The 14,051-nt window shown below is 35.5% G+C and overlaps 1 protein-coding gene across 3 annotated transcripts; it reads left to right on the plus strand.

Annotated features, from left to right (window-relative positions):
- The first annotated feature begins 145 nt into the window (after positions 1-145).
- LOC113736331 (uncharacterized) lies at positions 146-10,637 on the plus strand. 3 transcript variants are annotated; one of them, XM_072084640.1, is made up of 16 exons: positions 147-710; positions 1,231-1,332; positions 1,458-1,524; positions 1,679-1,860; positions 2,528-2,788; positions 3,808-3,891; positions 3,992-4,039; positions 4,127-4,191; positions 4,934-4,982; positions 5,950-6,208; positions 6,814-6,935; positions 7,636-7,716; positions 7,793-7,867; positions 8,145-8,341; positions 8,433-8,583; positions 10,036-10,637. In XM_072084640.1, exons 1-16 carry the CDS (start codon positions 294-296, stop codon positions 10,093-10,095), a joined length of 2,220 nt encoding a protein of 739 aa, XP_071940741.1. In that variant the 5' UTR covers positions 147-293; the 3' UTR covers positions 10,096-10,637. The 3 variants fall into 3 exon arrangements, with proteins under 3 accessions (XP_071940742.1, XP_071940741.1, XP_027119046.1); XM_027263245.2 differs by having other exon boundaries at positions 149-710; positions 9,966-10,637; XM_072084641.1 differs by lacking the exon at positions 10,036-10,637 and having other exon boundaries at positions 146-710; positions 8,459-8,494.
- Positions 10,638-14,051: the final 3,414 nt, after the last annotated feature.

Raw genomic sequence — 14,051 nt, forward strand, 5'->3', positions numbered from 1 at the left:
AAATCGTTAAGGTATATTTTTTTGACAAAAATTTTTAAAAATAACAATCCAAACGGGGATATTTCAAGAATCTTTTAAGGTTTGATTATAAATAAAATTTATTAGAAATTTATGACTCTTCTAGAAATATTGGAAACTTAAGGGGGTTCTTGTTTCATTTACACTAAATTGATCATCAGGCCATCTCCCCAAATCTCTCCCCCTTCCCAAAACCCTAGCTAAAACCCTAATTGCATTTTTCTGCCTGAATTTTTTCTCTATTTTTTTTTAAATCCCACAAAAACCCTCCAAAAATGGGGAAAAACAAAGAGAATAAGAAGCAAGAGGAGCTCCTCAAAACCCTAGGAGACTTCACCAGCAAGGAGAATTGGGACCAATTTTTCAAAATTAGAGGCAGTGATGATTCCTTTGAATGGTATGCCGAGTGGCCGCAGCTTAAAGATATTCTTTTACCCCACCTCTCATCACCACCGGCAGCCACCAGTGACGGTGGGGGAAGCAGCAGCAGCAGCCGTGGAAAGGCGGAGAAGATTCAGATATTAGTACCTGGTTGTGGGAATTCGAAGCTTTCTGAGTATCTTTACGATGATGGTTATCGAAATATTACGAATATTGATTTCTCGAAAGTTGTGGTCTTGGATATGTTGAGGAGGAATGTGAGGTTGCGGCCGGAAATGAAGTGGAGGGTTATGGACATGACTCAAATGCAGGTACTCTGTGGATGTAAATTTACAATTTTCACTTTTTGATTATTGTACATTTGACTTATATACGGGTGTTTGGCTATGGAATGTCGTGATCATGTATATACACATATGGTCATGTTTATGAATGTGATGAGTTTGATGTACAGGTGATTGGCAATGGGATTTTGTAGTGTTATCATCATGCATATACTCGCGTGTTTGTGTCTATGAATGTTTTGCTGAGTAATATATCCAGCGATCTGAACAATGGGATTTTGCCATATTGTGGTCATGTAAATACGCATTTCTTCTAGTGTGGCAGCTAGCCATCTCTACTAGCATCTTTAACCTTTCTGCTTGTGGGTGATTAGTTCTTTGGACCTAGTTGTATGTCTACTAGGTGGCAACCAATCATCTCTACTTTGCATGTTTAACCTTTGTGCTTGCAAGTAATTAGTTTCTTTGTTGGCAGTTTACATCTTTTCATGATATTATGGTATTCTTTTGTCTTTCTGCGTTTCTAATGCTTATAACTGGAATTTAGTTTGAAAAGGAGAGCTTTGACATTGTTCTTGACAAAGGAGGATTGGATGCTTTAATGGAGCCAGAGCTTGGCCCTAAATTAGGAAATCAGTATTTATCAGAGGTGCCTGGCTTTTAAGTTTAATGTATATTTTTAATTTATTTACTTTTTTCTGTAGGGATCAACTTTGGCTATTTTTATGTAACCATTCATGTGTTTGATTCTGCGGTTATCTGTCATATCATCAGGTGAAAAGACTTCTCAAAGATGGGGGAAAGTTTATATGTCTCACCTTGGCAGAAGCTCATGTATTAGGTAAATTGCTCAGATTATTTGTGAGTATTGAAACAGCTGAGTTCTGGAAGATGCTGTTGTGTTCAAGGAATCTTTAGTATAGCCCTTTCATTTGGGTGGCTGTTTATGCTATTTGTCGTGTTTGTCCTATTAATTTCTTTTGCTTTATAATCAGGTCTATTCTTCCCAAAGTTTCGATGTGGGTGGAGAATGAGTATTCATGCTATTCCTCAAAAATCAACTGATAGGTCTAGCCTATTGACTTTCATGGTGATTGCTGAGAAAGACAACTTGACTTCTTTTTCCCAGATATTGTCATCCATTGATCAGTCATTGATTGCGAAGAATGGGAATCAGGTAGAAGCCTGTGTCTGTTATCTTTCTGGAATTACTGTGTTCTTCTACAGAACTTTTTGCACCTGGGAGATAAGACTGGCGTGTAAACATTAACGAATATGTGGTTAGTAAACATTAATGAATATGTGGTTAGGAACATTAATGAATATGTTGCTTTTATGTGGCATAAATAACATTTCATATTACTTTATGCTTCCTTTGCACCAAAGTCAATCAAAATACATCCTTCTTGGTTGTCCAAGGACAGTCTCGTTGAATTTTCACATACTAGACCATGTTACAGATCTGGAATAGTATTGCCAAATTAAAACAGATAGGATGAGTGCACAAGATCAAAGTTTTCCTCCTATGGGCATCCACTCAAAGAATCCACTCAGCAGACTTTTTACATTTTCAGATGGATACCCTACTTAATGAGAAAATGAAAAGAATTAACGATTCTAATTCAAATCCGAGATGGTTCATTAAGCTTCTTTGTTGGTTTTCTGTTCTTCTTTGACAAGTGACCTGATGTATATGACAAAGTTTGGTTTATGGTACCATGCTTATTGCAAGTAAGACACAGGTTTTGACTATGGTGAGTATAGTTCCTTTTGATGTAAATGAAATGCAAAGTCTGCTATGTGGCAGCTTGAAAATTTGATTTAATCTCCTGGATTTGTTCTAGGTTCGTGGGCTTTATGAAGTACTTGAAAGTGAAAATAAAATTTGTTCAACATACTCCAGCAGTTCTGATGTATTATACTCGCTTGAAGATCTGAAACTAGGAGCTAAAGGGAATTTGGCAGAGCTCAATCCGGGTAGGCGGATCCAACTCACTTTAGGTGAACCGGGTTGTTCCCGTTTCACTTATAAGGCTGTGCTTCTTGATGCTTCACATAGCTCTGAACCTTTTTCATATCATTGTGGAGTTTTTCTTGTGCCAAAGGTAATTTGCCTCGAACGCTGTCTAATCTGATTTAACTACAGTTCTCTTACCAGGAGTAAATTATTTTTCTTTTTGGGGCTTATTCTCCAAAATGAGTTAATGGATGAAAATCTGGAAGGGGAGCTTATCTTTCTGTCAGCTGTTTCTTTGATGTCTTGCATAGAATCTTGGTACAGTCATTACCATCATTGGCACAAAGTGAATCACATATATAAGTCCCTATACTCTTATGGTTACTGATTCTATATTTTTATTCCATAAAATTTCTAATTGGGCTTACTTTGGCTGTTGATTGAAATACTAAAGAGATCCAGCTTTCTTGTTACTGATTGCATCTATATTTTACACGTAAAAACCATAGATGCACATCTGTGTTGCTTGGACTCAGGTACGAGTGTTAGACATGGGTATGTTCCTGGGTGAGATTCATTAAATTTCTAATAGGATAGGGTGACACTGTCAAAGATCAGAAGCTGGTAGGGGTGTGTCTTATATGATCTTCTGTAAGTAACATATTATGCAAATATTACTATCTACAACTGACTATTAAATATTTTATGGCCCATATAACTTGAATACAAGTGTAAAAAAGTTATTTTTGTTGATAATGCATCGAGGAAAATAGCATATAGGAAAAAAAAAACCTAAAAGAGATGCATAGATAACTTTGCAATCAGAATGAATTTGTAACTCCTGCACCCTTGGTTGTTTAAACCACAATAGATTCATTTCACTCTTTTCTCCCTCTTGCTTTTCTTTCTTGGTTTCCTACCCCTCAAGACACTTCCAAAACTTTAGATGTAGTGTTGGACATAGATTCCATAAAAGGACTAGTGTAGTATTGTGTGGGTAGTTCTGAGGGGGAGACAAGGCTGAGCAATGTGGCCTTTGAATGTTTTCCTAATTGCTTCTTCCCTTATTGATCTCAAAATCTCACTTTCCGCCATTTAGCTATGTTTTTTTTTTTTTTGAATTATTTGTTTTTAATTTGAAATATTTAACCGAGGTTTAGATTTCAGACTCGAGCTCATGAGTGGTTATATTCTTCAGAAGAAGGGCAATGGGTGATTGTTGATAATTCAAAAGTGGCTCGTCTAATCATGGTACTTAAGTGATGTTTGAAACCTTATATGGCTTCTATAGTCTTTGCCCTTGCAAAATTAGATCTTATGTTTTAACCAGTTCATATTCATTTGACTTTAGATTCTACTGGACTCCAGCCACAGTGATGCAAGCATGGATGATATGCAGGTTCTCTTTTACTTCTGGTTGGTATAATATGGTGGAGAAACTAGATAATAACAGTCACAATACTTTTTCATCATTCTCTTTTTTCAGAGGGATCTCTCTCCACTGGTAAAGCAGTTGGAACCTGAAGATTGTAAGAATGGAGCTCAAATTCCGTATGTTCTGTACTATGATTAAACTTCTGCTGCAATTCAATGGAATCCTTTGGCACGTCTTCCCTTCAAAGGAGTCTTATTTCTTTTTCTCTCAATCTTCACCTCCTCCATACTCCTGTCATATTTTTCCTCCATGTATTGGTATTTGCTTACTGATTTAGTTGATTCCATATCCTACTTGTTTGTGGCTTTTTGGAAGACAAAATGGTTTAAGACTTTATTGTAGAACTCCAGCTGGATATGCTTCTTTTTAAGCACCTTTCACATGTGAAAGCTTAGAAAGAGGCATACACTGTTTACATCTGAAATGGAAATAACTTCAAGTATATGAGGTGTATTGAGTAATGGAAAAGTTGCTGATTGACTAAGAAAATTTATACATAGCAAGAATTGAAATGAATGAAGATAATTGGAATTTTTTGCAATAAATGCGTCCAATATTAGAATGATCTATATCTATGGGCACTCTTTGCATATACCTACACTTTTCAATTTGGATGTTTGGAATGGTCAACTGATTTGGTTCTTTTTGTTGATAAGTTGGACTTTGACTATAGCATTATTCCTTGCCAAGTTTTATGGTTCAGAACAGAATAAACTTAAGCTACCAATGTAGTTAATATTTTTGTCGATTTTAAACTAGATATGCATTGCTATATGTGCTTGAACCTCTGTAAGAATCATTTGTTTTAAGATTTTATGTTATTAACAACTAACGATTGCTAAATGCTACTTTTTTCAGGTTTATGGCTGCAAGCGATGGACTCAAGCAACGAAAGATTGTGCATCAGGTTCATATGAATTTTTTTTTTTTTTTTATTTTAAAGGTTCATCTTCCCCAAACTTTTGTTTTTGCTCTTTGTACAAAGACCATATCTAAAGGTCCTATGACTTTGTTGGATCCGGATATTTTTTGCTACTGTCTATGGTTCACTATTATATCATGTTTATTGTGATGCTTCTGTGGTGAGAAAGGTTTTTTAGTACAGGAGGACATAGGATATCATTTCTATGTGCAAAAGTGGTTTTATCTCTTGTTTTCTGGGTTGAACGACTTGTCAGTTTATTTCTTGCTGATTCTGTGTCATCAGTTTAAAGTTGTCCTTTTTATGTTGCTAGAGTGCAGTCCTGAATGAATTCATCTTTGCAATTTAGTTCCATTTATGTTTTTGCAATTTTTTTTTATTTTGGATTGATTATCTTAATTTCACAGAGAAATACTTAAGGTGTTCAGGACATTGAGATATTTAAAAAAATAGGACTTATTGATGCAGCATCAAAGGAACCAATGCAGACACTTTTCTGAGATTTGAAAGCAAATTAGGGCCTTAACTACTCACATGTTTTGGCACCCAGATTGCAAGGCTTTCTATCACATTGATAGCTTTTGTTCTTTTCTTTTTCTTATCCCATTAATTCTAAGGGCTGGTTGAATGAGAACTTAGGACTTGTTATAAGGTTATTTTGGGAAGTTTTATTATTAAAGTTCTGATCAAATCTTTCTACTCGCTACTTAGAGTTTGACTGCAGCTGCCAAAGAAATGAACCTTTCAACTTGCAATTTGGTTACCTGTTTATTATTTTTTTCTTTAATTTTGTCCAGAATGAGGCTATTGTTGCACTTATGATTTTGTGCTTATTCACTTGAATAGCTAATGTCATGTATGTACTTTAATGACTTGAAAATGTGTTGTCAATCTTGATAAAGTTTACCAACTTAACTTTATCTTCTTGAATTTCTCTTTTGGGAATTTTCAGGCTACATCTTCCTTGACTGGTCCAATCATGGTAGAAGATGTAATTTATGAAAACAATGATGAGTATATTAGCCGTCTGTTTCCGTGCGTGGATGTGATATTTCGCCGCCTCACTTTTGAAAGGAGCAAGAATTTAATTCAATCTGAGGCTCTTCTTACAAGAGTAGGATCACAAGAAGTTGGTGAAATTGGGCAGAAGAAAACACGTATCTCTACCAAACACAAAAGAAAAGGAAACCAGAGAAGATCAGTCATGGCTGGTAACATGCAAACTTTGAACTTTTCTCATTGATAGACAATCTATAGTTGATGGACATTTGGAGGTGGCATGTTTCTAGAGGAGGCTGCTCAAAAGGTTATGGTCAAATATGAATCCCATATTAATGCTGTAGGTGTTATAAAAAAGGAAACCAACTAGTCCTGCTAAAGTGATAATGATGTTAATTTTGGCTAGACATAATGAAACCAACAGTCCCAGAATCTTAATCAGCTGAATCTTGGTCTGATAGGATCTAAATTTAACTTAGATTCCAGCATGATAATTGGTTCCGAACTGTTTTTGTCCACACATTCTAACTGATCTTGGTTGGTACATTCTTTTTGTACTTTTTGCTTCGGGGCACAATCTAAAAGGCTGTAGGTATGCATCTTTAATCTGCCGCTAGTAATCAACTTGCATAAAATCTGTTTCAAAATCCTGTAAAAAGGATTTAAGTTTAGCACATATACTTGATGGCAGTTTCAGTTAGTGCTATATGAGAGAAAGTTGATATGTCAATGTTCCTCAAGTGAACTGCATCCATCTCTTCAATTTCACATGCATCTCCCTTGATCACTATATTCATTTCCATTTCTTGTGTTACAGAACCAAACAATGACTTAAGAGTTAACCACAATTACTTGGCAAGTTCGTATCACTCTGGAACTATCTCTGGATTTTTATTGATTTCTTCATATTTGGACAACGTGGCATCAAAGGGAGTCATGGTAACAAGGCTCTTTCTCTCTTCTCTTGTTTTTCTTGTATATACATCTGTTAAGAGATCATAACTTTTTTTCCTGTTCTAAGTTTGGTTTTTAAGGTATCATCACATTGTTTGGTTAAAGATACTGAGTCGGATTTATATAGACAGTCCTCATTTCTTACTCCTTCTTAAAATATGTTCTGAGCTTGTGACGAGATATTATTGATGCTCCCAATGGGCTGCTAGCGTGTTCTAGAAGGTCAAGGCTTGAGTTGAGGCAAAATTATTGGCACTAAACATGCTGATATGCGTGCTGCAAGAGATCTTGATTTCTTTTCACAAGAAACTAGCATATAGAGGATGCAATCACGAAATGGGAGGAGATTTCTAGATTCGGGATGCTGGCCGCTCAATGCATCAAATGTTTGCTTAGTATCTTTGTGTTTTGGTTTGCATTATCAGTATTTAATGGGTAAATGAAAGTCTGATATTCTTTTTTTTGAGGAAGTAGCTGGTACCTTTGGTTTCTAGAATGACTGCAATGGTTATGATTCTTTTGCTGTAAGCTTATTATTGTTTTACATGTGCAGACTTTTATAAAATGTGTCAAAATGGAGGCTTATAAGATTACTGCATTTGGTGTTCTCTTCCGCCTTTATCTTGGTGTGAGCTTCAAGTATGAGAGGAAGCTAAATTATATAACCTTTTTTTCGCTTTTATAGGCCAAAGCTGTCATAATTGGACTGGGAGCTGGATTACTTCCTATGTTTCTGCATGAATGCTTGCCCTTTCTAGAGATCGAAGTAAGATAGCCGCAGACATGGATTTTTATCAAGTTTTAACTTCTTATAATTACATGCCAAAGTGTTTAATTGGCAGGTTGTGGAGTTAGATTCTGTGGTTCTAGATATTGCCAGAGATTATTTTGGTCTTAAAGAAGATACACGTTTGAAGGTAATCCATTGTGTCTTATATGTTTTCCTTTCTCACTGTGGTATTTTGCCAATCCTGTCTGGGGTTTGGAACAGACAAAGGATGTCCTATCATGTAGTGTTCTGAGAGTTATCAGAGCAATCATTTACTGAGAAAGCTCCCTCCTTTTACAAGCTTTTGGTTAATATCTTCCTATGAATGTGCGAATACTGTCATAATTTTTTTAGGGCTCATTTTCTTTAAGCCAATATGTCTTCTTTGTGATGCATATTATTCCTCATTCTGTTCCGTCTTTTAGGTACATGTTACCGATGGGATAAAGTATGTTAGGGAGATTGCAAATTCTGAGTTGGCTAATTTAGCGACATCCAATCATTGTCTTGTTGAGGGAAAATCCTCTGTTTCAAGTGGAAGTTGCACTGTACCCCTTGCAGAATGCACAAGTCTGAGAAAAACTGATTTACTTATTGTGGATGTGGACTCTTCTGACTCTAGGTGATTGTGGCTAAATTTTGATACTTTGATACATGAATGATACTGTCATCATTTTGTTTGGTACATCCTTTCACATTCTCTTAATTTACAGCTCTGGTTTGACCTGCCCTGCTGCAGACTTCATTGAAGAGTCTTTTCTTTTGACTGCCAAAAGTTCTCTTTCTGAGCAAGGTCTGTTTGTGATTAATTTGGTTTCAAGATCGTCCACTATCAAAGATTTGGTTTTCTCAAGAATGAAATTGGTATGAACTTAACAGCTTTGCTTTTCATCAAGCATCCATGGTATACATATTTAGTGCCTGTTTGATGGTGATGCTTTCACTGAAAAGTACTTTTAAGCCCTTTGAAGGTGTTTGGTGATTATCATCCCATAACTTTGTAATTTGAAATTTGGATGTCAACCATACTTTTGTTAATAAGGTTGAGCCATTAGACGTCATTGGCTACAAATAAGGTATCTAGGCTCTACAACAGCACTCACCTTCTCTGCTGGCTGGAGTACCTATAGTGGGTACTTATGGGGCTCCAAACACATTGGCAATACCCTCACTGAGGTACATGCCTAGCACATGGCTCAAGCAACAAAAAGAACACTTTCTAAAACTGCGAAACAGCTGGCAACAAAGAATAACAAACCAACTACAAATTCTGAGGTCTAGCATGCTCCTGCATCATATGTTCAATTATTGTTATTGTAGTGTTTTACATTTCAATAATGAGTTTTTGATTGTGATGGATTCTTATGAGCATGATGGATGATGACACATCCTAAAGTCTAAATATTTCAATACAAATTGTTTTGGTGAAGACTTGGGTTACCCAAACTTTTTGGTGGAGTGGTGTTGGATAGGTTAGTAGACCTCTTTGCCAGGAATGGGTAAGGAAGTATGGCAGCTGATAGATGGTCTTCCAGTGGGACGGGTGGAGATTTTTAAGGGACTTTTGTACCCAAGTCCGGGTAACCTACAGCATGAGTACGGAGTACGGAGTACGGGTGATGGTGGAAGCCTGCACAGTCTGGAGGTGGTTGGGCAAAATTACTGATGCTTTTTTGAACACAGCTTTTAGATTTTATTTTTTGGTCAAACATGTTGGCATTTCTATTATCTTTAGAACAGAACATGAATTTTGTTTTTTGTGTACCTAACACATAACACTTAATACAAGTCATGCAATTAAATGGCCCTTGGATATTTAGTTTCATTCAATAATTGTGTTGGAAAAACTCTGGATGACATGAATTTTGGAATGAGAGGCAGTCTGAGTGCAATTTGTTTTCAGAGTTTTATGTGATGAAGTTAACCTCATATAAGTGGAAGAAAATCTCTACTGAATAGTAAGACCACAAGAGTGAAGTATAGCTGAAATGAAAATATTAGTTATGTTAGTTAGTGGTTTGTTTCTTGTCTGAGTCCTATTGAATTGTGCTTGCTGTACAATTATATATATATTTTTTATGTTACTAGTTGAACCTAAGAGAGATGCTTTATGAAAAATATGTGTTGGCAAACGTTTCTATTTTAATTAAACGTTTCTATTTTAATTAGCAAAACGATCTGCATCCTATTCTTTGCCTTTTTATCAGCATGCCAACTGATTTCTGTTTTGTGTTCATCCCCTTCAGGTGTTCACCCACCTCTTCTACCTTCAACTTGAGGAAGATGTCAATATAGTTATTTTTGCTCTTAATACAGAGGCTGGCTTTGAGGATGATTGTTTTCATCAAGCTCCCGACAAACTTTCCAGATTATTGAAGCTAGAACAAGGGTTGCGAGACCAGATCTTAGATGATGCTAGAAAAATAAAGCGTTTGAGGTGACTGGAAGTAGATATATCGGCTACTGCAGCGCAAAAGTATTCTATACAATTCAAATCAGTGCATTTGTGATTCTCATTGGCTATTTTCCCAAGGAAATATGAGCTCAATCTGTCACAACCCCAATTGGCTTTGGCTGCTGTAGCTACACAAGCAAAACAAGTTTCATGGTGGTCCTCCCAGCTCTCAGCTTTGCTTAGACTGCTTTTCTTCATGCAAATCAACGTTAAATGTGCTGTTATGTCATGAGGGCGACAAAGGGTGCCAAATTGATTTACATTAGGCTGTATCTGCTTGTAATCACAAAGTTATAGCTGCCTTTTTCTTTTAAAGAGCACATTTTCCCGCTATACACAGCTGTATGATTGTTAATTCTTGAAGACAGAGATGTCAAATGGCCTCTGGGGCTGGCTGGATACTTCCATTGGTTTCTTATTAAATTGTCATAGGCATGATAAAATACCTGGTGGTTTGTCTAAATTTACATTATCCTCTTCTTTCTTTCATCAGCACAGTTGATATCCTCTTCCTGAAGTGCGAGCCATTTGTGGTGATTCATCAGCCCAAACATTTCATTGCCCGACTCTCCTACAACAGATCAGAATCAAGCAAAACAGGTTCATTTGTCACTCTATAATTTCCAATGATGTGATGAAGATTGTTATGACTGATGATGGTGTATATAACTTTGCATTGATTACTAGTTGTTTGCTTTGAAGTTAGTCTGACTGTTGGAAATTAATCCGTTTTTAGCAAGAATGAAGTATGCACAAAAGCACAATTAGTAATTTTCTCTTAAGCATCAAGAAAATCATCAAGTACTTGGTGGATGTAGTTTAACAGCGGAAGTAGAGCGTAAGTTGGAGGGTTCGAAGCAAAATTTAGCATTCGTCTTTGAATTGTTGGTTTGCTGTGGTTGAGGTTTAATTATGTAAGAAATCATCACTACTTATCATTAAACTCTAAAAATGAGTGTCAGAATTGCCAAGCCTTCTTAGGCTTGGTGGTGCGGGAGGTCAAGGGTTCGAATCTTGTCTCTCACAAAATTTGTCACAATATGTGACGGTCTTCATTGACCAGCTTCGATGGAGTTTCTACTCAGATAGAGCCCATCGCTTCAAATGCTTTGACTCAAAAGGTGGGAGGAAGGCGCAAAATAAACACGGCTTCAAATGTCCTAATAATGGCATCATCTGTTAATGGCATGAAGCTGTGCCTTCGCATGCCCTACTAAAAGGCGTGAAACATATGTTCGCGACAAAAACGTATAGGCTGTTACTGTTAAATTAAATGCGTGCCTTCAAATGCACAAAGCTGCGCCTTTTCTGACCTGCCTATAGAAGGCGTGAAGGTAGTGCATTGTCCTTGTTCCAAATTCAGCCAAAAAAACCTAGCATTAACCTCTCAAAGATGGGCCCTATGCTTTAGGAGGAGATAAAACACATATAAAGTTTGATATCCTCAGTATAGCTTTCAGTCAATGTTAGGTGCAATGAGATGGGTATTATGTCCTCTACTTCCTTTGGAAGATGGTACTATCGGTAATACGTAACTGATTACTTATTTCTAGCTAAACATGCCTTAAGTCGAAAGTTAAAATCAAGTTCATTTTCTTTGGCCCACTACAGAAAAATATAGGTCACTCATTTTGACCTGCATTTGTCAAATGACCTCTTAAATTTGTGGTCATTGTTTTAGAGATAGTCTTCAGGTATATATCAATTCCTAATCCTAGTATAAGTGGTCCTGCATTTCCCATGCTCTTTTTTTTTTTTTAATTTCTAGCAGGGGAGAGGTTGGATTTAAGAAGTGAGGGAGGGAGAAGGGGGATTTGAACCTAGGGCATCTAAGTCCTAAGACGTCAAATTTAACTATTAGATCAAGGTCTCATTGGTGCACCGGTGGGTATCGAATCCAACAAAGTAAAAATACCTACTCAACAAAAATATAAGTTTGTGAATAATGGTGAGCAAGGTCGTATCTATAGGGATTGGTGAATTTATTTCCTTTGCAATTTCAAGAATTAAAATAAGGGATTCTGGAGAAATTAAACCACGCAATAAATATAAAAGAAATTAATAATGAAAAATTAAGTAAAACTAAATCAATGAAAACAAACCTTTTAGTCAAAGGATTAATCTTGGTTTTTGGTTCAATCAATTGATCATCGATGCAAAAACCAATTTATATATTCACAAATCAATTGGTTATGGTCATCAACATTCCCTGCCTTTTCTTATTTTCTCGGTAATTAAAACAAACTCTTTAATTACTTCTCTTGTCAATAGACAACTCTAAATAAACTCTTAGAATTTAATATATCGACAACATTCACCAATACTAACTAACAAACTCACAAGTTTGGTTCATTTAGATTAGATTATACATTCTCTTGACACGACCTCAATTATGTTAGTCGCCACAAATATTAAAATTATCAAACAATTACGGATATGACGTTTTAATTGGCAGTTGATTATCTAGTTAATTAAATATCAAGCCCTTCATATCTAGTCAAGCAACATAACCATCAACAATTAATTCAAGAAGTATACAAATACTCATGAATATATAAAACAGTAAAAACAAATTAGATTTCACAATTATTGCTGAACTAAAAAGCCTTGATTATCTAGAAAAACACCTTAGCCACTCCTCCTGGAGAAAGTCACCAAGAAAAATTAAAAATAGAGTTTGTTTTCTTGAGAGAAAAATAATATAGAAGAAGAAAAGTTGAAGTGTCGAGAGATATTGATCTCTCCTTATTCACCTATATTTATTCTATTCTAATTGTCTCTCAGATGATTTACTCAAAAGAAGAAATATCTCTTGTCAAGTACCAAACAAAGAAATATCTCAGATGGTTGTTGAATGAGTATTAATATATCAGAAATAAAGCACATGTCCAAACTCCCAAAGGCGAAAAGTCGATGATTCAAATAGACAGCAGAATTAATTGTGGCCTTCACAAGATAAAACAATTTCACAAGTTTGGCCAGCACGCCTAGGATGGGTCCTTTCTTAACAAGTCTTCCAGAATCCCTTTTCTGAGCTTCTTTCAATCATGACCCCCTAAATTTAGCACCAAAGACAAATTATGGGAAGAATCAATAAAATAACACAATAAGTTGACAAAATTACAACAGGAATTTCACAAATAAAAGATCTATTAAATTCACTATCATCCACTGTCAATGCATTGGAAAAAAAATGTTTGCTCATATTATTTAAGATTATTTGGATAAAATCGATCGTTTTTGGTTAAATTTAATGGTAAAATGTCCCGTTATGCTTTGTCTAAATCCTTGCCAAAATTTTGAACAATTATATTCAAGGTATGTTAATGTTCAGGGTTATTACTCTCTTTCGTATTTATATACTTTTCATATTTAATCTTACCTACCATTTTTTATATTTAGTTACTTTCCTTAATTAATCTTACCTTTCCAATGCAATTAATATTAAGAAAACATATAAAGATGGGCAGTTTAAAGGAACAGTTCAATTCAACACAGATACACAAAAGTACCAAAAATCAAGCAGCTGAATTTAAACTAGATCCCAATTAATAATTGGACCAATTATTCAAACATTATTAATTCCATTAAATGCTCTGCTAACACCTGTATAGTCTCATTATCAGGACGTGTATATTGTTAAATGGAACAACATTATTGTTTCTAGCATTAAATGCTCCACCAACACCAGTGAAACTGTAGAAATGTGATTTGTGGCATATAAACCATAGTACCGAGTTTTAATTAAGTAGTTAATTTTCCCAATTAAATAATTAAACAACCAACCAGAATAATTAGCATTAGTAACAACAAATATGTCTTTTATTTGTTCGATTTTTAGCATCTTAGTCTCATGTCATTACAGCATAAAACAACT

The sequence above is a fragment of the Coffea arabica genome, chromosome 3e (genome assembly GCF_036785885.1).
Source record: "Coffea arabica cultivar ET-39 chromosome 3e, Coffea Arabica ET-39 HiFi, whole genome shotgun sequence".
In the NCBI taxonomy this organism is placed as follows: domain Eukaryota; kingdom Viridiplantae; phylum Streptophyta; class Magnoliopsida; order Gentianales; family Rubiaceae; genus Coffea; species Coffea arabica.

Excerpts from the sequence above, each read along its gene's own strand:
- LOC113736331 (XM_027263245.2), top strand. The coding sequence starts at position 294 with ATGGGGAAAAACAAAGAGAATAAGAAGCAAGAGGAGCTCCTCAAAACC. Across the intron at positions 1,525-1,678 it reads GGCAGAAGCTCATGTATTAG|GTCTATTCTTCCCAAAGTTT; the intron begins GTAAATTGCTCA and ends CTTTATAATCAG. Across the intron at positions 8,584-9,965 it reads TTTTCTCAAGAATGAAATTG|GTGTTCACCCACCTCTTCTA; the intron begins GTATGAACTTAA and ends CATCCCCTTCAG.